This window comes from Schistocerca nitens, chromosome 3 (genome assembly GCF_023898315.1).
Source record: "Schistocerca nitens isolate TAMUIC-IGC-003100 chromosome 3, iqSchNite1.1, whole genome shotgun sequence".
NCBI classification, from domain to species: Eukaryota; Metazoa; Arthropoda; class Insecta; order Orthoptera; family Acrididae; genus Schistocerca; species Schistocerca nitens.
Window position 1 is genome coordinate 198,854,520 of NC_064616.1, and position 26,135 is coordinate 198,880,654.

General features: G+C 42.2%; 1 protein-coding gene across 3 annotated transcripts in view; it reads right to left on the minus strand.

Annotated features, from left to right (window-relative positions):
• The window catches only part of LOC126248143 (5-aminolevulinate synthase, erythroid-specific, mitochondrial), a 101,738-nt gene extending 75,823 nt beyond the window's left edge, over positions 1-25,915 (minus strand). For all 3 annotated transcript variants that reach the window (XM_049948845.1, XM_049948844.1, XM_049948843.1), the window contains exon 1: positions 25,855-25,915. In XM_049948845.1, the coding sequence (XP_049804802.1) occupies positions 25,855-25,857 (3 nt within the window). In that variant the 5' untranslated portion in view covers positions 25,858-25,915. The remainder of the gene's footprint in view (positions 1-25,854) is intronic.
• Positions 25,916-26,135: the final 220 nt, after the last annotated feature.

A 26,135-nucleotide genomic window follows, 5' to 3' on the forward strand; every position in this document is an offset into this window, starting at 1 on the left:
ATTTTCACTGTGGTTTCCATTTCGCGACCTATCGTTCCTTACTTTCAGAATAACCCTAGTAGTTCATAGAGAAAGTGGAACCTGTGGACGAGCATTGTCTTGTTGAAAAATGGCGCCACAATACTATCGTGCGAGAGGTAGCACATGAGAATGCACGACGTCAGTGACGTACCGCTGAGCTGTCAGATTTCCCTCAATCACTACGAACCGTGACCTCAAGTCACACTCGATGGCTCCCCACATCATTGAGCCCAGAGTAACATCAGTGTGCTGCTCCAAACCATTGGAAGAGTGGGACCTCTCCCAAAGTCGCCGCCATACTCGTCGACGATGGTCATCCGAGGTAGTGCAGAACCGCGCTTCATTGCTGAACACAATATGACGCCATTTAATAGCAGTCTATGCTTCCTAGTCACGGTACTACTGCAAACGCAGCCGTTTCTGTTGTGATGTTAACAACAGCCTACGTATGGGACGGTAATTCCATAGTCCGGCTGCTGATAGCTTTCGACCAATGGTACAGAATGACAAAATGTTACAGGGAGACCATTACTTGTTGTCGGATCATAGGCACAGACGTGAAGGAGTCACGATGTGCTCGGTCCACGACACGGCGAACCTCCCTTGTGGTGGACAGACGTGGTCGAATAGAACCTTGACGACAAGTACGCTTCCCCTTGCGTTCCCATGCAGTCCAACATCAGGCCACTGTCACATTCCAACGCCACACAGAGTTGGTTACTGCACGAATCGACCAGCCGGCCAACTGGAGACCTACAATGAGGCCCAATTCAAACTTTGTCAGATACTGATAACGCTTTCTCGTACGATTATGCGGTATCCCTGGTCCTTCACAGTGATCACTCATCACCCGAAATTTTCCTGTGTCCATCACGTGGGTATTGTACATGCTGGAAAATGATCTTTGATCGTAAACGGTTGCACAGTAAAGAATAAATTGAACAGCAGACTGAGGTTTTAGATTCTGTCATTTCAAAAAGTTATAAAAGCTGTTGAACACAATCGACAAAAAACGTCACTAGGAGTTAGAAAAGCTCAAGATTAAGACGTGCCCTTTCCAACGACGCGAGTAGTCAAGAGTCTGCAAAGATCAGTGACAAAAGAACTGCTAATAGAAGAGATTCTTTGTGAGTAGAGCTGAGGGGGTGGTGTGCTGTTGTTCTAGGACATTCCAGGAGAAATGGCTCCTGATGTGTATGGTGGGGATGGGTGGCGGATGTAAGGGTGCAGAGCCATTGATGTGATACCAGGGAAGCGTTCCTGATGACACTTGGTCACCTCACGCTCAGAGAAAGAACTATTTCGTGTCAAAGACTTCCAGGGTGCTCAATAATGTTACAGTGGACAGAATAAATGGTTTGTAGTCTGATTGTAATAATACTGCGTATAGTTATGGTGGGTAGTTATACTTGGCGTTTCTTGAATTGCCGGCCGCGGTGGCCGAGCGGTTCTAGGCGCTTTAGTCCGGAACCGCGCTACCGCTACGGTCGCAGGTTCGAATCCTCCCTCGGGCATGGATGTGTGAGATGTCCTTAGGTTAGTTAGGTTTAAGTAGTTCTAAGTTCTAGGGGACTGATTACCTCAGATGATAAGTCCCATAGTGCTCAGAGTCATTTGAACCATTCTTTGTTTCTTGAATTTTTTAGTGTAGGTTCTTTGTGCGGGAGCTGATCCAGAAATACCAGGGCATAATTCATTAAAATGGCACCTAGCCATAAAAAATTCTGATATTTAGTTTCAAGGCGTTAGGTGTAGAAATTTTTTTAAGGACAAGTAATGACTGACTGAATGCATGGTTTAATTTACTCTCTAATTACGAGATATGTTATACAACTTTCGTATTGTTATTAGATAGAAATTCTTTTGCTTTATAATATTGTAAACACAGTATTAGAACCCATTTGTAATTTATTTTTATCGGGCAACTGATTTGAAGATGGGCGACATTGCCCGAAACCGGTCATTCTGAAACAAAACCAGCGATCGACAGACAGAAAATAAGCTTATTTTGCAATTGCAATTAGCGTTACACAACCTGGGTTAGCTAACAAGACAGCAGGTTTAGTTTGTCAGCAGCAATAAATAAATAAGTAAATAAATGTTTGTTTTCTTTTCTCTCCTCCTAATTTCCGATGTGTATTTTCTCTCAGTTTATGAACTGTTTTCTCATTAGAAGTCCATGTCTCACTGCTTTAAGTCAACACTGGCGTTACATGCTGACTGTAAACGTTCCTTTCCAGACACGTCGGAACCTTTGTTATAAAACAGTCGTTGCCCTTAGCTACAAAAAATCAACTCGTCAACTGCTTCTGTGACTTCATTGTTTACTTGTACTATTTCCTTTATGTTCATTACACATTGTTTTAGTCACGCGCAACCCCCAAGAACGTCAAGGAGAAGAGGCAACTCTTCCGCCCGAAATGTCTACGTCTTGTGTACCGCGGAAACTCCTGAACAAACACACACTTAAGGAGGTATCGTCACGCTGTTGCTCCAAACCGAGACTGTCAGTCTTTCCTTGTCCAAACGACTGACGTCTCTTAATTGTTCCCGCCTACGCACAGTAACGTCACGTCCTCCGCAACATCCTTATCATCCAGGTTTCTGGAAGCAACTGGACATTGCGTCACACCCCTCAACAGCTTCTGTTATTAAATCGAAACGACAGCCCTGAAGTGAACGAGCAGTTTCTCCATGGCGGCGACAGGTGTTACGTAAACACGGTCAGCCGTTTTCCTTGCCGAGACGTCCATTCAGTTCGCACATGTCGGCGAAGCAGTCTAAACTAGGATATCAACGTTTACTAAGAGACACAAAAGAAAATCCACCTTTACCGTTGGGTTAGACACATGAAGCACTTCGTCCGCAGCTCGTTATGTAGTGGCTAGCGTTGCTGCCTCTGGATCACGAGGTTCTAGGTTCGATTCCCGGCCGGGTTGGGGACATTCTCTGTCCGGGGACTGGGTGTTTGTGTTGTCCTCCTCCTCCTCCTCCTCATCATCATCCGTGACAGTGGCTCGACTCCCCACAAACCATCATTATCATAACAAGAACCACTTTTGTTCGACCATCGGTGCTAACAAGAGTTTTTTGTTGGCGAGAACACTGGAACAGCGAGTAAAGCTAAGGAATGAGTTGAAGGGGAAGTAGCGGTTTCTCTTCGAAAGCGTAAATTGACTGGTAGAGCGCTCTGATACGGACATGCCCTTTCAGTGCCGCAATAGGTCGAGGAAGAAGTTGTCGTCGGCATCAAGGCGTATTTGTACCGTGTAGTTTGCAAATTGACGTCAAGTAGTAGTAGTAGTAGTAGTAATAATAATAATAATAATAATAATAATAATAATAATAACAATAAGTCAGGTAATAATAATAATAATAATAATAACAATAAGTCAGGTAATAATAATAATAATAATAATAATAATAATAATAATAAACCCCGTGGAGGCTGGAGGCCCGGGAAAAGAATAGGCCTCCGGTATGTTCTGCCAGTCGTAAAAGGCGACGAAAAGAACAAACCACTAATAGGGCTAACCCCCCTTTTAGTGTGATCAGTTGGTTCAGGACAGAACTAAAGAAGCCTCGGACAAGCGCCGTCATGGTCGGGGACGACGCTTGAACCCTATGCCCGCCCACAATCGTAACGACACTGCCAGCCAACTGGAAAATGATTTAAATCCAAATAGAGGTGTTTTGCAGGATATGCTTCCTGCAACCACCCTAGAAGGAAAACAGACAGAGGATGAGATGGTCAGATGAAGTTAATCGACACCTCATGTTCTGTTATTACCAAGCAACAAACCTAGGAACCAACACAATTGGATACAGATCATAAGTATACACAACATTTATTACCAGATACCCAGAATTAAAATTTTTAACAGAACAACGACTAGCTGATCAGATCCGTGTAATAATCAAAAATAACAGGATACCCCAGTCAGAATTAGAAAACATCAAACAACAAGTACAACAAATACTGGAACAAAATAATGTGCAATCAGAAGAAGATGAAAATACAGTAATGGACTCAAACATCCCAGGGCAAACAAACAAAGAACAACACGCATCAATTAAACAATCAGAGGAAAACGAAATCTTAAGACAGCCACCAGAACAAGCACAAATAGAACACGAAGTGACACACATTTTAGATATAGAAGAAAAATTTCAGCTGACATATATAGAATACAAAGACACAAATACACACATTAGACCATTCTTGCATAGACCGCCAAATAACCCACAAGTCGAACTGTCAGCACAATCATACACAACAAAATAAATGAAAACACAACAATGGAAGAGTTACAACTACTGGTTTATATAGGAGCACTCACTATACTAAATATACACACTAGGCAGAGATCAGAACCAACCAGCACACAGAAGAAACCCACAAAACCAGCATGGCAACACAGGCTACAGTCAGAATAGAAAAACTGAGAAAAGACATCGGACAGCTAACACAATTTATAAGAAATGAAATGTCAGAAGAAAAAAAACGAAAAAGGTTAGATAAAATCTCACAACAAGAAGCGATAGAGCAATTAGATGAAAAGAAGCAGAAATTACAAGCATTGGCCAAACGACTTAGAAGATACAAAAAAAGTGAAAATAGAAGGAAACAAAACCAAACATTCAACAAAAACCAAAAGAAATTTTACCAGACAATAGGTAACACACATTAAAATAGACAATCCACCAAACATAACAGACATGGAACACTTCTGGAGCAACATATGGTCAAACCCGGTACAACATAACAGGCATGCACGGTGGATACAAGCAGAAACAGGCACATACAAGTTGATACCACAAATGCCTGAAGTAAAAATTTTGCAACATGAAGTCACCCAAGCAATTAATTCTACTCACAATTGGAAAGCCCCTGGAAAAGATAAAATAGCAAATTTCTGGCTAAAGAAGTTCACCTCAACACATTCACATCTAACTAAATTATTTAACAGTTACATTGCAGACCCATACACATTCCCTGATTCACTTACACATGGAATAACTTATCTGAAACCTAAAGATCAAGCAGACACAGCAAACCCAGCTAAATATCGCCCCATAACATGCCTACCAACAATATACAACATTTTAACTTCAGTCATTACACAGAAATTAATGACACATACAACACAGAACAAAATTTTAAATGAAGAACAAAAAGGCTGTTGCAAAGGAGCACGGGGATGTAAAGAGCAACTGATAATAGATGCAGAGGTGACGTATCAAGCTAAAACTAAACAAAGGTCGCTACATTACGCATACATTGATTACCAAAAAGCTTTTGATAGTGTACCCCACTCATGGTTACTACAAATATTGGACATATACAAAGTAGATCCTAAATTGATACAGTTCCTAAACATAGTAATGAAAAATTGGAAAACCACACTTAATATCCAAACAAATTCAAATAATATCACATCACAGCCAATACAGATTAAGCGTGGTATATACCAAGGAGACTCATTAAAAAAATGGTTCAAATGGCTCTGAGCACTGTGGGACTCAACTGCTGTGGTCATCAGTCCCCTAGAACTTAGAACTACTTAAACCTAACTAACCTAAGGACATCACACACATCCATGCCCGAGGCAGGATTCGAACCTGCGACCGTAGCAGTCGCACGATTCCGGACTGCGCGCCTAGAACCGCGAGACCACCGCGGCCGGCAGACTCATTAAGTCCTTTCTGGTTCTGCCTTGCTCTGAACCCACTATCCAACATGCTAAATAATACAAATTATGGATACAATATTACTGGAACACACCCACACAAAATCACACATTTGCTATACATGGATGATCTAAAACTACTGGCAGCAACAAATCAACAACTCAACCAATTACTAAAGTTAACAGAAGTATTCAGCAATGATATAAATATGGCTTTTGGAACAGACAAATGTAAGAAAAATAGCATAGTCAAGGGAAAACACACTAAACAAGAAGATTACATATTGGATAACCACAGCGACTACATAGAAGCGATGGAAAAAAAACAGATGCCTATAAATATCTAGGATACAGACAAAAAATAGGAATAGATAATACAAATATTAAAGAAGAACTAAAAGAAAAATATAGACAAAGACTAACAAAAATACTGAAAACAGAATTGACAGCTAGAAACAAGACAAAAGCTATAAATACTTATGCTATACCAATATTGACCTACTCATTTGGAGTAGTGAAATGGAGTAACGCAGACCTAGAAGCACTCAATACACTTACACGATCACAATGCCACAAATATAGAATACATCACATACATTCAGCAACAGAAAGATTCACATTAAGCAGAAAGGAAGGAGGAAGGGGATTTATCGATATAAAAAACCTACATTATGGACAGGTAGACAATTTAAGAAAATTCTTTCTAGAACGAGCAGAAACTAGCAAAATACACAAAGCAATCACTCATATAAATACATCGGCTACACCACTACAATTTCTTAACCACCTCTACAACCCTTTAGATCACATAACATCAACAGATACGAAGAAAGTAAATTGGAAAAAGAAAACACTACATGGCAAGCACCCGTATCATCTAACACAGCCAAACATCGATCAAATCGCATCCAACACATGGCTAAGAAAAGGCAATATATACAGTGAGACGGAAGGATTCATGATTGCAATACAGGATCAAACAATAAACACCAGATATTACAGCAAGCATATTATTAAAGATCCCAATACCACAACAGATTAATGCAGACTTTGCAAACAACAAATAGAAACAGTAGATCACATCACAAGCGGATGTACAATACTAGCAAATACAGAATACCCCAGAAGACATGACAATGTAGCAAAAATAATACATCAACAGCTTGCCTTACAACATAAACTAATAAAACAACACGTTCCCACATACAAGTATGCACCACAAAATGTGCTGGAGAATGATGAATACAAATTATACTGGAACAGAACCATTATAACAGATAAAACAACACCACATAACAAACCTGACATCATACTCACCAATAAAAAGAAGAAATTAACACAACTAATCGAAATATCCATACCCAATACAACAAATATACAAAAGAAAACAGGAGAAAAAATTGAAAAATACATCCAACTGGCTGAGGAAGTCAAGGACATGTGGCATCAGGTTAAAGTTGACATTATACCAATTATACTATCAACTACAGGAGTCATACCACACAATATCCACCAGTACATCAATGCAATACAGCTACATCCAAACCTATATATACAACTACAGAAATCCGTAATTATTGAGACATGTTCAATTACCTGAAAGTTCCTAAATGCAATATAACATATACCGTACTGTTAAGTCACGCTTGATCAAGGTCCGCGTCACTTTCCATTTTTGACCAGACATAACGTCTGAGAAAAGATAGAAAATAATAATAATAATAATAATAATAATAATAATAATAATAATAATACCACCATCGGTAATGCACAAATGTCCATAAGTTAATGGATCATTGAGATCCACGAAACAGGTTTCATGGCGAGGATGTATGGTTGAGAGGAAGCTGTTAACGTTATTACACGTACCACAGTGATACTGGTACAAAGTACAGGGTATCCACTTGAAACCTCCCTCATTTCCAAACATACTTAAAAAAAAGTGCTTGAGGCATAAGTACTTGCAGTTTGTGGCACAATGTAAAGCAATTCAAAAACTTGTGTAGATATTTTTTTAAAGGATTCCTTCTGTTTTGTTACTAGAAATGACTAGACGCAAAGAGAGCGCCCACTGAATGGTGGGGTATGCGGAAATGAAATCACTCATTGCTGCCCAAAGAATCTGCCGACGTGAATTTCAAAAGGAAGCACCGGAAGTTAAGACCATTAAGGCTTGGTGTGTCCCTAGTCACCGACAGTGTAAATTGACAGTCAGGCTGTGGCAGAAAACGCACATCCGATGATATGCTAGATCAGAGAGACTTTCCAAAGAAGCCCATCAAAATCAGTTCGCCATGCATCGCGAGAGCTAAACATCTCTCGCTCAACAATTCACGAATGCTGCATAAAAGACTTCGCTGACACGATTACGAAATTTTCATTGTGCAAGCCTGAATCGAAGCGAACTGCAGCTTCGCCACTAATTTACTACTGAGACGTTGGACCGGATCGGTTGAAACCCCATCTATCAATGAAATGTCATTTTCTCTCACTCAGCAACGTTCCACACGTATAAGAAGGTTAAGCGGCGCGACATTCGCATCTGGGGCTCGGAATGTCCACACGATTTTCGGGAACATGTCAGAGGCAGCGAAAGGGTGAATGTGAGGTATGCGCTGATGAAAGACAACATAGTTGTACTATTTTTTTTTTCATCGAGCAAACAACAACAGGAATCGTTTTTCAGGACATCCTAGAGCAATTTGCCATCCCTCAGATTCTTCCCCTTCAGTGAAATGTGATCTTCCTGTAGGATGGTTCATCACTGCACTAGAGTTCTTGAATCCAACTTTTCCACAACGATGTGGAGGTCATGATGGACCAGCCAAGTCGATATTAGAACATAATCCCTCTGGATTTCTTGCTGCGGGGTTATGTGAAAGACATCGTGCATGCCTCGTCTGTATGTGACATTGACGATCTCTGCAGAAGAACTATGCATAAGTAGCCTTCATCGCCCCTGACATGGTTGTGCGCACATAGTGTCGTCTAGACAGTTTACAAAATAAGACAGGTGCCCATATAGAAATGTATTAATTTTTTCTACAAATTTTTTGAGCTACGTTACATGAGGCCGTAAACCGCAATCATCGATGCCCCATAGTTCTTTAAATTGTATTCGGATGTCAGGGAGGTTTCATGTGGGCAACCTTGAATTCTGAAAAACAGGTCATCTGCTGTGATTGAAAATTCACCATGTGCAGTGTTCCACGCCTGTGGTACACTCTGCATCAGTAAGAGGTGAGATAGTCGCGCATGGCAATTGAGTATGTACAGCGGCTCTCCACACTTTGGGTGAGTTCGTCCAGCATTGTTTGGGGACAATGAACGCTTTCCTTTGTTGAAGAAGAAAACTCTGGAGGTTAGAAATGGTCCATGGGGGTAGAGAGCCTCACACATGTTCACACGAGGAAAGAGCTGAGAATTACACACATGTTCACACGAGGAAAGAGCTGAGAATTATTCTCGCGTGATGCCTCCAGTTTGCGAGTTCGTGTCAGCCAGACCAAATTAACTAAATCTGAACTCAGTCTTCATCATTGTTGCATATAGCAGCATCTTGACATTTAACGGATGGCAAAAAAATGTTCAGGGACAATTTTCAAGCAATCTAAAGCTTCGCTAAACTTTTGAAGGTAAAAATAAAATTAGCTGGCCTTAGCAAATTTCCATAGGTAAGTTATTATTTCTTTCGAATTATATGATAGCTCACTGGTCTGGAAAATGTTTCCTATTAAAAAATATGGAGAACCTCAGGAAGACCAGCAAATTTATTAAGAAACGAGTGTTGAAAACAAAACAAAAAATTTCGAAGTGTACACTCGAATATTAAAGATTCGGTGATCAAAACATGAAATGAACGATTAGTAGGGCAACTAGAAATACTTTTCATCAGTTATAAAGTGTTGATAGTGTCAATTTTTTACAGTTAATTTTAAAAATATAATGCGAAAAGTTCGAATATTTTGTCTGTGTGCAAACGAAAGAAAAGGCAGCGACTAAGTGTTCCCAATAACGTAATAAGGCCCAGAGACGAGAGGAAAGTAACAGCGTTGGAAGTGGACACCAATTGTGTGCGAAATGGACTACTTTGAAATGTAAATCGTATTCCAAGTGTGCGAGTGGAACACTGAAGACAATACGTTGCCATCTCTGCTCGTTCTGAATTATATACGGGAAGAAGCCGACGTGCGCTCTATAGTCGAATACGGAAATGATGTGCACTGCATATATTTTTACTGATGTTATCTTTAATAATTCCTCAGTTTCTTGATGTTGTATCATAACGACATTAATCTCCGATGAAGCGTAGTTAGGCATAACATAACATTGCAGCTAAAAATGGCTTTTCGCTGGTAATCGCCGTCGTTACTTGTCGCTCTCTCCAATACTAGGGAGTTGGTTAATTAGATATCTAGGTTCGCAGTCCGTGTGACTGTGGAGTCACTCTACATTCCCAGACGACGCAGTTCACAGCGCGGGTAAATTTGCGCCGCCAAACACAAAGACACTTCTGCAATGCGATCTTGCACCTTGATTACTACATTCAACAACACATACGAATTAGTAAGTTTCTTGGTTTTCATTATCAATGTCCCTCTCCGTCCTTGTCCAGTTGACCTTGTACTCAGACTCTAACGATCTCCGCGCAGAGTGGCGTCAAGCTTGAAAAATTCCTTTCCTTGTGCGCGGACAACAAGAAGTCGTGTCAATGCACATCTCAAAGGATGAAACGGAGCTTGCCGTTCTTATGAAATCAACGATTCAGCAGCAGCAGGAAAAACAGAAGCAAAAGAGAAAAACAAAATAAATGTGGAGAGACAAACTCTAGTTATCGCAACCAACCACTACTGACCATTGTGCACGAGAGATTCAACAGAATTATCAGTGGGAGATCAAAACGTTTCCATTCGAAGGCGTCTAGACTCGGTACGCCTATCAGGCAAAATCTCTGCGAGCATTGAGGCAATCATCCCACAGACGCACCAGACTGAAGATACCCGTTCGGTAAAACATCATTTCCTGCTGCGTGAAGTCCGTAACTGCCTGCTGCACCTACCCGTTCGACAGGAATCGTCGACCCTTCAAGTCCTTTTTTTTTTAGGGAACAGAAAGTGTGATAACCGCTCTGGGAGGATTATGGAACGGGTGCTAGAGTGTCTCCCACTTGAGTTGCCTTAACTTCTGTGTTACGACATATTTTGCGATATGGATACGACTGGCGTCTTGTGTCAAATCGCGACCAGCAAGGAACTTGGCGCCGTACCACGACATTGGTTTTCGACGGACATGCCGCTCCATACTCATTCTTCATTCTCCGATGGATGGTTGCCGATGTTTGTCTTTCGGCAGTCAAGAAAAGAACAACGCGCTGGTCCTGTTTGAACTCATTCGGTAATAACTTCGGCATAATTCACGATTCAGCATCTACCGCACCCAAGTCGGAAGGACACGAATGCCACACTAATTCGTTGCCTATATGTCGGTGCTCATATCCCACATCGGATTCGCACTACGTTGCTTATACACTGCAGCAACGTCCTCAAAAGGAAACTGATCACCCCTTATGAAAAAATCAAGAAAGAAGTAAAAAGGACAGCGCATTACAAGCTGTGGACAGTTATGTAATGACGCCGAAGTAGAGGGTAGAGTGAAAGAGAATCGAAAGGAATCTAAGGACAAAAGAGGTGGTCACCCAATTACTGGCCACAGTAAAGAGAACACTATAGAAGCTGCTAGAAGACTGGAGACTAATACTGCAGTTATGGGTGCAACGCCAGAGAATTTTTTTTTAAGAGATCGATCAAAGGAAGCGAAGACTGTATTGATTCTCCGAATAGTGATCACAGCGTCATAACGTTATGTCCATTTCCAGAATGAGATTTTCACTCTGCAGCGGAGTGTGCGCTGATATGAAACTTCCTGGCAGATTAAAGCTGTGTGCCGGACCGAGACTCGAACTCGGTACCTTAATCTGCCAGGAAGTTTGATATCAGCGCACACTCCGCTGCAGAGTGAAAATTTCATTCTGGAAAAATCCCCCAGGCTGTGGCAAAGCCATGTCTGTGCAGTATCCTTTCTTCCAGGAGTGCTAGTTCTGCAAGTTTCGCAGGAGAGCTTCTGTGAAGTTTGGAAGGTAGGAGACGAGGTACTGGCGGAAGTAAAGCTAAGGGGGCGGGTAGTGAGTCGCGCTTGGATAGCTTAGATGGTAGAGCTCTTGCCCCCGGAAGGCAAGTTTTAATCTGCCAGGAAGTTTCGTTATGTCCATCATTCCGCTAAGATAAAAAGATTACCCCTCAACATGTAGTCAAAAATTGCTCTGTCTGCCACAAATAACTACATTTCTGACCATTAAAACTGCAACACCGCGAAGGTGGCATGCAACAAACGTCAGACTGGCATGTAATGCACTACATGCCTGGATATGAAAATGATCAGCATTTCAATGCAACCGCACAAAGCGGGTAAGAGTACCACCATCTACATTCTGTATACAAGAAAAGATTACGCAGCAGTTTTGTCATTTGTAAACCGCATTTGAATGTTGTTTGTTTGCGAGATCATGTTATGCCTCGTTTAAGAAGAAGTACGCTTTGGAATTCGACAGATCGTGGCCTGTAGAAACTGTATTAATCGTTCCGTTGTATTGCTACTCACGGTGGTGAGCATCCTACGACTGTCATGTGACTGTGGAAGCGACGGGTCTAGAAGAGTCATTCTGAATGGTACGCAGAATGTCAATGGCCCCACGCGACTAGTGCCCGAGAGGATGCACACACAATGTTTGCTCGGTCGTGCAGGGTCGTACAGTCATGTCACGTACATTGAATCAGCCAGTGTACTTGTTTGCAGGAAATCAGGTATTCAAATGAACAGTGCGACGGCATCTGGAGCATCACGAACCCTTAGCAAGACGATCATTGTTGCGACTACCCCTGATGCGGTAACCGAGATAAGTGTCCAGGCAGTGATGCACCCAACGGCAACACTGTACAAAAGTTGTGATACTACGTCGACCATCAGACAATCCACGGATCTGTGTACAACATCACTTTGGACGTATCTGTGCGTGGACGCTATGAGGAGAACGAACGTATCCGGACTGCATTCGTCATCGTCGTACATGCCCAGCAAGTGGCGTTATGGTATGGGGTGCCACTGGATACACAGTAAGATGACCTGTGGCTCGCATAACTGGTGATTTTGGCATTGTAATTTTGACATTGTAAGGCCAATGGCCGTGCCCTATCATCGAAGCCTCCCTGACGACATCTTTCAACAAGATAATGCAAGACCGAATGTTGCCGGCACTGTCCTGATATACCTCGACACAGAGGATGTTCGGCTGTTGCCGTAGCCAGCATATTCTCCAGACTTCTCACCCAATGAAAACATCTAGTTACAGATCGTCGAGAGACAAGCACCCCGCTGTCCTGATCTACCTCAACACCGAGGATGTTCGACTGTTGTCGTAGCCAGCGTATTCTCCAGACTTTTCACCCAATGAAAACATCTAGTTACAGATCGTCGAGAGACAAGCACCCCGCTGTCCTGATCTACCTCAACACCGAGGATGTTCGACTGTTGTCGTAGCCAGCGTATTCTCCAGACTTTTCACCCAATGAAAACATCTAGTTACAGATCGTCGAGAGACAAGCACCCCGCTGTCCTGATCTACCTCAACACCGAGGATGTTCGACTGTTGTCGTAGCCAGCGTATTCTCCAGACTTCTCACCCAATGAAAACATCTAGTTACAGATCGTCGAGAGACAAGCACCCCGCTGTCCTGATCTACCTCAACACCGAGGATGTTCGACTGTTGTCGTAGCCAGCGTATTCTCCAGACTTCTCACCCAATGAAAACATCTAGTTACAGATCGTCGAGAGACAAGCACCCCGCTGTCCTGATCTACCTCAACACCGAGGATGTTCGACTGTTGTCGTAGCCAGCATATTCTCCAGACTTCTCACCCAATGAAAACATCTAGTTACAGGTTGTCGAGAGACAAGCACCCCACCACTTGCCAGCCACTAAAACTGGTAAAATGGCAAGAGTTGAAGCAGCATGGACTGACGTACCTACATCTGTCATCCAAGCTCAGGGTTCGATCCACTGTTGCTACCAGAGGTGGCGCCTCTGTGTACTGCTTTTTGCACCCTCTATACCCCCAAACCACTCACAAATTTAATCATGCATTCTTCATACTATACTATTTACGTACAGTAAGTAAAATTTCTTTATTTACTGTTCTTCCTGGTGCTGCATTTTTAATAGCCAACGGTGTGTTATCAGTGCTTATATGGTAGTGCTTTTGAGATTAGATAACACGAAAATTTCAATATTAAGAAAGAAAGGACATCGCATTACAAATTTGGCCACTTACGTTAAGAACCTAAGATATACAGCAACGGCGATGGAGACAGTCGAATGAAATCAAGAGAGAAAAAAAGCTAGTGCCGAACAGTTGTTTAGCCGCGCGGGATTAGCCCAGCGGTCTCAGGCGCTGCAATCATGGACTGTGCGGCTGGTCCCGGCGGAGGTTCGAGTCCGCGCGCGCGCGCGTGCGTGCGTGCGCGTGCGCGTGTGTGTCCTTAGGATAATTTAGGTTTAGTAGTGTGTAAGCTTAGGGACTGATGACCTTAGCAGTTAAGTCCCGTAAGATTTCACACACATTTGAACATTTTTGAACAGTTGCTACAATGTCCCGTAGTCATCCACATGAGCACATAATGGGCGTTGTTGGAAGATCGGAGGTGTCCGCCACAATCTTGGACGAAATGTTGGAAGTTTACAGCGCCTTGATAAATAAGTGTGAAATTTATAGCACTGTCCACAATAGACATCTTAGGGTTTTGAATTCTCTGCGTACTATTTCCTTATGGAAGATGACAGTCTTGTGAAATGCTACGTATGATCTTATTTATCAAGCTACTGTTGCACCTAAACAGCTGCTTCTAGAGACACAAGTAGAAGAATGCTAGGTTCCGTTGAGTTACGTTACGTGTTGTACAACACGTAATGAGGAACTTCTACTGATTCTACATCTACATGACTACTCTGCAATTCACATTTAAGTGCTTGGCAGAGGGTTCATCAAACCACAATCATACTATCTCTCTACCATTCCACTCCCGAACAGCGCGCGGGAAAAACGAACACCTAAACCTTTCTGTTCGAGCTCTGATTTCACTTATTTTATTTTGATGATCATTCCTACCTATGTAGGTTGGGCTCAACAAAATATTTTCGCATTCGGAAGAGAAAGTTGGTGACTGAAATTTCGTAAATAGATCTCGCCGCGACGAAAAGCGTCTTTGCTTTAATGACTTCCATCCCATTTCGCGTATCATGTCTGCCACACTCTCTCCCCTATTACGTGAAAGTACAAAACGAGCTGCCCTTTTTTGCACCCTCTCGATGTCCTCCGTCAATCCCACCTCCTATCCCACACCGCGCAACAATATTCTAACAGAGGACGAACGAGTGTAGTGTAAGCTGTCTCTTTAGTGGACTTGTTGCATCTTCTAAGTGTCCTGCCAATGAAACGCAACCTTTGGCTCGCCTTCCCCACAATATTATCTATGTGGTCTTTCCAACTGAAGTTGTTCGTAATTTTAACACCCAGGTACTTAGTTGAATTGACAGCCTTGAGAATTGTACTATTTATCGAGTAATCGAATTCCAACGGATTTCTTTTGGAACTCATGTGGATCACCTCACACTTTTCGTTATTTAGCGTCAACTACCACCTCCCACACGATACAGCAATCTTTTCTAAATCGCTTTGCAACTGATACTGGTCTTCGGATGACCTTACCAAACGGTAAATTACAGCATCATCCGCGAACAACCTAAGAGAACTGCTCAGATTGTCACCCAGTTCATTTATATAGATCAGGAACAGCAGAGGTCCCAGGACGCTTCCCTGGGGAACACCTGATATCACTTCAGTTTTACTCGATTATTTGCCGTCTATTACTACGAACTGCGACCTTCCTGACAGGAAATCACGAATCAAGTCGCACAACTGAGACGATACCCCATAGGCCCGCAGCTTGATTAGAAGTCGCTTGTGAGGAACGGTGTCAAAAGCTTTCCGGAAATCTAGAAATACGGAATCAACTTGAGATCCCGTGTCGGTAGCGGCCATTACTTCGTGCGAATAGAGCTAGCTGCGTTGCACAAGAACGATGTTGCTTCTTTTTATAATTAGTGTAACGTATCGATTAAGATGTTCTACAGGGTGTCTTGGTTTGCTCCTCTTATCTCACATACATTCGATGTAAATGCTGCCTACAACCGATACCAAACTATATAGAGATTGATGATAGAAAGATCTTCGCACGGGGTTGCTGCAACAGATTTTCACGCAGCTGCGCGTAATGAATTAACTGTAGGGATTTTATTTTATTTCCTCCACAGTTGATCTGTTCGGTAACGCATTTTTTACACTAGCCTTGCCTTAGGGTACGCACAGTTGTCTTCCCGAATTAAAATAAATGAGCCAGTCCTTGTATGAAAACTCCGTATTGCAATCGAAATTTACATCTCTGTTGTTCGATTTAAGGCAGGGATGACAGTTATAAACAAAAAGAGGTTCTTTTCGAAGCACAGTTAACCATTCACGCGAGCTTCGAGTTGGTAACTATTTTACTCTTCGGTAACATCAGAACTTCGATATCCGTGAGAGAAGATCGGTTTCCTTGCAGGAACTCTCACCCAGGAAGACCTTGACGGCAGAGCGCTGCTAAGATAAAACATGCGGCGAGATTTATCTGCGAAGACACGTCATCCGTCTCAGCGTGATTTGTCATAACGCGTCGGCATGATCAGCAGATGGCCGCCGTTGGTGAACTCGCACCAGTACGTGTAGTCTGGACCACCGCCAGCCGTTTCACACTGCCGACACACACACGTGACTGCACGCTTTACGTGCCAACCGTGCCTTATCGTAACCCTTCCACAGACTGGATGCCAATACAATCTTTTAGTGGCGCTATATACAAACTACGGGCTTTTCGCAAGCAAATTAAAGAAGAAAATTAATCGTACAATGCAGAGTTCTTTTGCAATTGTGATGTACATATTTCATTAGCCTACAACATGATGAGTTCGTAAATTAATGCCCATGTAAGATACGCATCTGTATTGCTATGACTGCACTGGGAGTTGCTTCAAATATTCATACGGAAGTTTAATTTGTGATTATGTGTCGCCAGTCGTTGTGGCCGAGCGGTTCTAGGCGCTTCAGTCCGGAACCGCGCGACTACTACGGTCGCAGGTCCGAATCCTGCCTCGGGCATGGATGTGTGTGATGTCCTTAGGTTAGTTAAGTGTAAGTATTTCTAAGTTCTAGGGGACTGATGACTTCTGATGTTAAGTCCCATAGTGCTCAGCACCATTTCAACCATTGATTGTGTGTATCGTTGTTATAACAATAATCGGATAAAATATTAGTCATCCGTTTAAAGGAGCACAATGTTGACTACGGAGATGGTTCGAACTGGTACCAGGTGGTCATGTGACCCTCCACTGCCAAATTACTTAATCGGCGCAGTAACACTGGCCGACGTGGAGACGAATTTGGTTATTTGGTTTGGGTTATAAAGGGACCAAACTACTGGGTCATCAGTCCCTTTTTCCTGACGCAAACAAGGCGCAACGAAAGACAACACTCAAATTTAGTTTGAGAAAGTAAAAGGGGTTAAAAGGAATGGGGGAACCACAACGAAAGAGAAAACGAAAGAAACGAACAGGAAAGGGGGAAAACGTGCGCCACAAAGAAAAGTAGAGGAAGGTATTAAATCCAGAGAGCAGAACAGAAAGATGATACGACACCCGTTGTAGTGTACCCTTTCAGAAGAAAAATATTTCGAAAGCATAAAATCCTTTACAAATTGATTCATGCTTTCTCACTAACACAGTTCTGTTGTTTCCGTAAACAATTCAGAGGAATACTCTCTCATATTTACTTTCACTCTTTATCTAGTTACCTTCACAAGAAGTTCCCTATTTTCAATGAAAACCTTACGTCTATCGGTATTCTGGCGCTTACGTGTTTTACAACACGTAATGAGGAACTTCTACTGATTATCTTCTTTTTATAATTAATTAGTGTAACGTGTCGATTAAGAGGTTGTACAGGGTGTCCTGTACATATTTTTCATGACTGAGTATTCATTTATTGGACCTTCTTTCATAATGAGGGAAAAATTTGCTGCACTTTACCTACTCTTCCATTATAAAACTAAAAAACAGCTGTACATCGAAAGCGACAGGACCCTGCAATAAAAAATCTGCAGAGCTAGAAGTAAGTATCTTAATTTAAAGTCTATAGCAAAGCCTTTCTTAGAAAACGCCAAGTTTACGTGTGGAAAGAATTTTTAGTTACGTGTTTTCTGCACTTTCGTACGATGTCAGAAAGTGGTGAATAGTTGGCTCAGGCTATACAAGGTAGCCGGTATCTTTACCTGTGTCACGGCGCTATAATCGCTGTCACATTGACCGTTAACTCCCACTAATCTACTTCATTGTAATTTTAAGCTCCTTTTTGACAGATCAACAGTCAGACATATTTTGAGCAAAGACGTGTAATTCACCCACGAAGGAGGCCACTTACGAAAGCATCGTTCTACCAATTCTTGAGTACTGTTCTACGGATTGATACCTTTAAAAAGTCGGTTAACGGAAGAGATGCTGATCATTACAGTAACAGCGGCGCAATCCGGCATGAGTTAGTTTAGTCTGTGCTAGAACGTCGCAAATGTACTGCGTAAACACCAATGACATGTGGTACAAGACAGACGATGCACATTGCGAAGAACAACTCTCAAACTTTCCGAGTTTCCAACAATAGTCAAGAAACATTATTTCCTCCCAGTTACACCTCTGCTAATAACAGAGAGGGTAGAATTGAAGAAAGTATGTTACATACAAAGGGTATCCGACAATCCTTTTCCGACCTTAACATCCGGTTATGGAACAGGAAGGGTGGATAATGATTCGTATACGATGTGTAGCCTTCACCACACGTCGTACGGTGGCTTGTAGGGGGTAAATTTAGATTCAGGCTTTCAGTTTCTGTACTCGAATAATTCTGAGAGGTAGGTCAGTGAGGTATGCAACAAATTTTAAAATTCGCTCTTTGATAATAGGCTACAGGAGGATATGACGGAGGGAAGGATGGAAGGAATGTATAAGTTCATTAGAGACGGCAAAAGTCTTTGAAGTCTTTTGACTTTTCCCGATCACCTAGCTCTGCGCAGACGGTGTGGTTTAAAATTCTAGCCTTTCAAACATGTCAAGATGAATGAGAAGATGCGGTATTGTTTCTCAAAGATGATCCCGGCGTCTTTTGGATGATGATGATTGGTTTGTGGGGCGCTCAACTGCTCGGTCATCAGCGCCCGTACAAAGTCCAAATTTTTTCAACAGTCCAATCTAGCCAGTATCACGAATGATGAGGATGATGATGAAATGATGAGGACAACACGAACACCCAGTCCCCGAGCAGAGAAAATCGGCAGCCCTGTCGGCAATCGAACCTGGGAGCCCATGATCAAGAGGTAGCAACGTTAGCCATTAGACGACCACGAGCTGCGGACGGCGTCTTTTGGAGACATATAACTTGTGGTCATGTTGCTTTGCGAGACAAGCAGGCTATGTGCCACCTCTAAGTTATAGCTTTCTCGCACTTCCATCACCAACAATAAAAACATTACGTTAGCCTCTACAAGCAATTATCGCTGTTCCCTACTCTGTCAAATGACTCATATATTCTAAATGAGGGCTGCCAATTTAGAGAGTGAAAAATAATCTCCTCAGGTTCAGTGACTGAATAACACTAACGATTGTTCCATCCAGTATCGCATTTTCTTCTTTTTCTGAGGCATCTCCGTGTCAAGGGTTAGCGGTCACTGCGTCCAGTCGAGTTTCAGGGACTGTTGTTGTGAACCGACTATTTGATATAAACCATAAGCAGTTGTTCACATTTCGTAACCACGACGTTATTGGTTTCGAAAACTTTTCACTTTGTTTCCGGTGCATAATTGCCTGTAGTACGTCACAGTTAACTCTATTGTATCACCAAAATATTGTAATTATCTGCTATTGAGTGAGTTGCTAAGTACTGTTTTTGTCAGTTATTTTCATAATACCGATACTTTTCATTCGCTGCGTCTTTGATCTTTCGAAAATCTCTTTGAAGACGCCGTGTAAAAAAACTTTCTTTCGTTATAGCCGCTGTTGATTACGATCTATGCTTCCACTTCATACAGAACATTAATAAAGAAGCAGCAACTCGCTAAAGATAAATTTTGATATAAGAGTTTTTCATATTAAATGAAGAACCTAAAACAAGCGATTTTTTAAAATTTTTTATGATTTAGATTTTGGGAGTTGACCACAGCGCAACATAAGAAATATTTGGTAAGGCTTACAGTTTGGAGCAGGATTTCAACTGGGGGTCATTTCAGAGATTTCCATGTCAACGTCGCTGCTCATTTATTCAGCATATTGTCACCAGGGTGAGTGGAATCAGTTTCAGTTGCCACTATATTCACCACTCCGTATATAAACATATAGAGATACTGCATGCTTGTTTACTAAACTTCATCGAACTGTAGATGTTCCAAAACATACTCGTAAACATAATAAGGACTTAGGCAGTCTGGCGATTTCTCTTAAAACATCTGCAGGCTCGGTGTTAAACTATCAGCACCAGTGAACCACATATTAATGTTATCACCTCCACACAGCTTGCGCCCGCATCTCGTGGTCGTGCGGTAGCGTTCTCGCTTCCCACGCCCGGGTTCCCGGGTTCGATTCCCGGCGGGGTCAGGGATTTTCTCTGCCTCGTGATGGCTGGGTGTTGTGTGATGTCCTTAGGTTAGTTAGGTTTAAGTAGTTCTAAGTTCTAGGGGACTGATGACCATTGATGTTAAGTCCCATAGTGCTCAGAGCCATTTGAACCATTTTTTTCCACACAGCTTGCCTTTGACAATGGTACTCAACGTGGATCACTAAATCTGCCAGCTGAACAAATTGTCAACACTTGTATAGATCCTCCATGACTGAGGAGGGTTTCAAGTGACTCGATAATCTCAAGCAGTCTAGCATTAGATCTCTAAAATACTGAAGTAAGTGGCTCTGATGAGTGGCAGCATGAAGGGTTCTTGAGTGAAATAAACAGTGACAGCAGTCAGAGACTATCAGAGTAATGCTACTCAAGTCAACTCGTTCATGCCGGAGACGAATAAATTCGCGTAATTACCGAACTACCACAGACACCGTTAAGTGACATAAATGAAACAGCGTGATACCACATATATCGTCTCTAAGGAACACGCAGCTGCAAATAATATCTCCACGTTTCTTTCATAGTATATCGATATGGCACGAGGATATTAGTGGAAGTTTAAGAATACAACTAGATATCTGAAGAAATGGACAGCGAAATTATGAATTCAAGAAACAAACCAAAGTAGTGTGATGTGTAGACGGGTTGGTTGGTTGGTTGGTTGGTTTTTGGGGGAAGAGACCAAACAGCGAGGTCATCGGTCTCATCGGATTAGGGAAGGAAGTCGGCCGTGCCCTTTCAGAGGAACCACCCCGGCATTTACCTGGAGCGATTTAGGGAAATCACGGAAAACCTAAATCAGGATGGCCGGACGCGGGATTGAACTGTGTAGACGGGAGGTCCGGATTCATTCATGTTCTCAGCAAAGAACAATGACAAACGTCATGTGGATAACATGTTTAAAACTTTAAGTACACTCACTTCTGTGGTTTTTCTGTTTTAAAGATGCAGTATTCTGCACGCAATGTCTGTCAGTAGATTTAAATCGTAATCCGTGAGTCCTTAAGTCAGAAGATTATGCCTACTTTTTAATGACTATGGGTGGTTTGGCTAATACGATACACCTTGCACAACATTGATGAACTGTAGGGCAAAATTCGACAAACTGACTGACTAGAGAAACACATCGCCGAAACTCCAGAAAAATTGCAATTTAAGAATGAAGTTAAATAAAAGTAAGACAGTTGTACGGTATCTCCGAAGAGAATTATGGATGAGTACCTTATCGAAATAAGAGGTTCCAGTGTTCAGATGGAACGTATATGATAGCTGGGACTCTAATTTACTTTTCGAAAATACCACTTCCTTTTGTTCATATGACGTACCGGACTGTCCCACATCACAACTTGAGATGGCTTCTAATACGAATGAATCTTCCTGCAAATTCTGCGAATATGTTTTATGCTTACGAGCTACCTCTAACTCCAAATCGATGAACTTTATTATAACATACTACAGAATTTTGAGTTATTGCGCCTGAGGTAGACTTAAGTTCCTGTCTTATATTAGAAAGAAGGAAGGAGGCCTAAAGTTTAATATGCTGTCGACATCGATATCACTGTACACGGATCACTCACTAGCTTAGTTGGACAAGAGCTGCGGGGGAAGATGCTTTTTTTTTGAAAATACTATCCCAGCGTTCGTCTGAAATTTTTTAGGGAAACCGAAGAAAATCTTTATGGCCGCAAAGAGATATGAACCTATTTTTTCCCGAATACAAGCCTACCTCAGTTACATTTAACAACAGTGACATGGTGTCTTAATAAGATTACAGCGTTCGAGCACGTGAAACACTAGATCCGACATCTGTCTTGTTCTGTTACCAGGCACTTGCAACAATAAGAGAACAGGACGGCTCTTGAAATGGTTGATCTCTTGGTACATCGACAATATGAAATATGTAGAAAAGTAGTTACTGGCGATATTTTCTGCTATTGGAGAGAAGAATTTATAGATATTTGTCTATATAAGTGTCTGAACTACAGTTAGAAAAATGGCTCTGAGCACTATGCGACTTAACTTCTAAGGTCATCAGTCGCCTAGAACTTAGAACTAATTAAACCTAACTAACCTAAGGACATCATACACATCCATGTCCGAGGCAGGATTCGAACCAGCGACCGTAGCGGTCGCTCGGCTCCAGACTGTATCGCCTAGATCCGCACGGCCACTCCGGCCGGCAACTACAGTTATATCCATATTACTCTCGCCAGATATTCATCGAAATACATCGATTATATTTATTGCGAGTAATTGAATAAAAAGTAGTCAATCATTTAAAATTAGTTATCAGGTTTTCTTATTGAGTTTCTTTCCGTGAAATGTTCTCTCTCAGGACTAAGGCGTCGCGAACGTCAGATATCGGATTTAACAATCTCGCTTTTCGTGGAAGAACATCGGTACTGAATCGTTCTAGGATTACAAGGAGTGAATATACATGTTAATGTTTCTGTTAATCCGTTACTGAACCTAACAGCCTTTTAAGGTAGTTCTCGTGTCAACTATTGTTGTCCAGGCGCTCCAAAGATAACATGTGCGTGATACTGCACTGACAGTGAATATCAAACTTACTGCATTTGCTGTTCGTTGTTAAACAGGCTATGATGATGTACCGTAGTAATCGCTGTTCTGTTGAAAATCTGGTGCGCATTTTATCACTAAGGTCCTATTCTGTCGTTAACCTGATGATAGGTAAGTATAACTTACTTGGCTGCGTTAGAATATATCGACGAATTTTAATAACTTGTCTAAAAAAAAGTTGCTGTCGAAATGTATGGCTCCTTCGTTTCGTATTCTGACAAATGGAAAAGCCACTAGTTGTAGAATTTCAGAAATATGTATGCTTCAGTTGCCACTATCGTTAGTTTAGGTCTCGTAGCGCAGTTTCTCATGCCCCCTTGAACATTTCACTCACCAGGTGTCATTAAATAGTTTTGTATTTGTTGATGACTCACTCTACATAACCCTTTCTCTCTTTTGAAATCGGAGATGTCGATATTTTCTGTTTGCTCAAGGCCGCCAGACGTAACGTAGCGAACAAGTCGATGATAGCTAGCTCGTTGTGGGTGTAAAATATGCAGGAACCCATTTGATAATGAGGAGTCTGCGATCGAACCCGGTAATGGCAAAAACTAATTGAAATGAGCAATTAAAACTAAGTGACTGCTGATGATTTTTCACTGTTCTTCGTCCTTCACTCACTGCGTGTCTTACACTGGCCTTCCGTTATAGATTTTTCGGTTACTCGAACATTAAAGGCCGCATACTTACGTTACGCCAGTAATTTATATGTAAGAATACCGTAATGATTCTTGAGCATGCGCCGCCTACATATGTAACTATTTGAAACGTAATCCATGATTTCTGTATAATGAATGAGACTACACAACGAGTAAAAATCCGTTCTCACATATTTGCAATCAAAATAATTTTTTTTTATTTAACTGCGTTATACAGGGTTTACTCAAACCATTGTTTTCCATTCGTGGTAGATGGCGCTACACTGGACAGTTATCTACTGTGCCTCTTTTTGTAATGAAGAACCGATACGTTTGATTATACATTTCATTTTACGATGTGAATTTAAGCCTTTGTGTGTTAAGGATTGATGGTTAAACTCGAAATTTGCTTCAGTGTTGCAAATTTGATTGTACAGTACAAATAATATGGCCAGAAATTAACATTTCTTGCAAGTAAGCTACTTGTATGGTAATGTAGTTTTCTGTTGGTTGTAGTGAGTTCTGAAACCAACTGAACGCTTAATTTCGATGGCCGCCCTCGAATCACGCCATTAGGGTGACTGATTTCGGTGTGTGTTTCCACTTCGCACTTGCATCGCGGCTACCGGCGGAATACAAACCACAACCTTTGTAATAATATAAAATGTCCTTGCAGCGATAGTGGCCGACGCACCTGCCGTGGATGCTCACCGAAATCAAGCACCCTAATGGTAAGAGGAAAGGGGACTTACTGAAACCTGACGCCACAATGTTGAGAGGCAAGGGAACTCATCGATATCACGCATCTAGAAGGGAACAGGAAACTGTTAAATCCCCGTCGTTGTTCGTGGGCCCTGTTACACGCACTTTCTAACTAAACATTGACGGCTAACCATATTGTACTGTAAAATCAAATTTGCTACACTAAAATAAATTTCGAAAATAAAGTATCAACCATCAGAACACAAAGGTTTACATTTACATCCTAAATTGTATGTGGAATCAAATGTGTCTGTTCTTAATCGCAGTAACAGGCACACTTGATATTTTTCGATTACAGCGCCATCTGTCACGAATGGAATACAATGTTTTGAGTAAACCGTACGTATTTTTTGGCGTAGAATCCGAATATGCAAGGAAAATGGGGGGGGGGGGGTTCCAATGTGAAAATACCAAGCTGACCCCGCTCACGCAGGTGGGGTGGTTACAAGGTGGCTTGCTTTAGAGCAGACTGATGTCCCCTTCACCAACATTAACTTTTCACCCAGAACATTTTCTCGTACGATGCGTTGTTGAAATGGTTCAAATGGCTCTGACCACTATGGGACTTAACGTCTGAGGTCATCAGTCACCTAGAACTTAGAACTACTTAAACCTAACTAACCTAAGGACCTTACACACATCCACGCCCGAGACAGGATTCGAACCTGCGACCGTAGCGGTAGCGCGGTTCCAGACGGTAGCGCCTAGAACCGCTCTGCCACTCCGGCCGGCGATGCGTTGTTATCGAGATATTTCGTAGTCTCAGGTTAAAACAGACACCCTGGATTACACAGAGCTGTAGCGTTTCTGTGAGGCACTGTAGTCAGTACAGTCGTATCCACCTGAAGTAGGGTAAAGTGTTTTCTCTGGTACAGGTAATCCGAAGGTGGTCGGAGTACGAACTAAAGCATTGTTACAATAAAGAAACAATACAGCTCCGTATAATGTAATGCAGTTTCGAAAATTCCTGAAACCTAACATCACCTACAGAAAATTGTTGTAGTCTTTTTTTCAAGTCGTATAAAGTGACTTAACACAAAAAATATATGATTTATGCGTGAATGAAGTCTACATAACAAGCAATTGGTTTAAAGGCTGAGTTATTTTACAAGAAGCAGACTAAACAATCGTGGGTTAAGATATTCTAACAATCAGCTGCAGTTGTCGGACCACAGGCGACAATACGCAACGACGCGTTCGTCCATGTCCGTGAAACACTGTATAACGGCGCAAGCGTGGGAGCTGTGATGCAGCCTTCACCACGATGTAGTGTAACAAGTGAGCGAAACGTGAGGAAAACGTACCATGGTGGTGGCGGCGGCCCAAGCTTCTGCGCGGAATGCTGCTTGCGGACTGCGCCGCGCTGCCGCCTGCGGCCGCTATACGTGCAGCCTTGCCCCCTCCACGCGGGCCGCCTTCCACGTTTCGAAGAAAGTCCAGAAGTTCCTCACGTGCTGTGTCATCGCCGCTGCCGCCGGCTTGCCTCGAGACACGCGGGGAAGCACTCGGCCTGACCCGTTTAGCTACATCACGTGCGCATTGTCACTTTCAGTCTCCCAGATCTCTTCCCTCCGAACATACACTC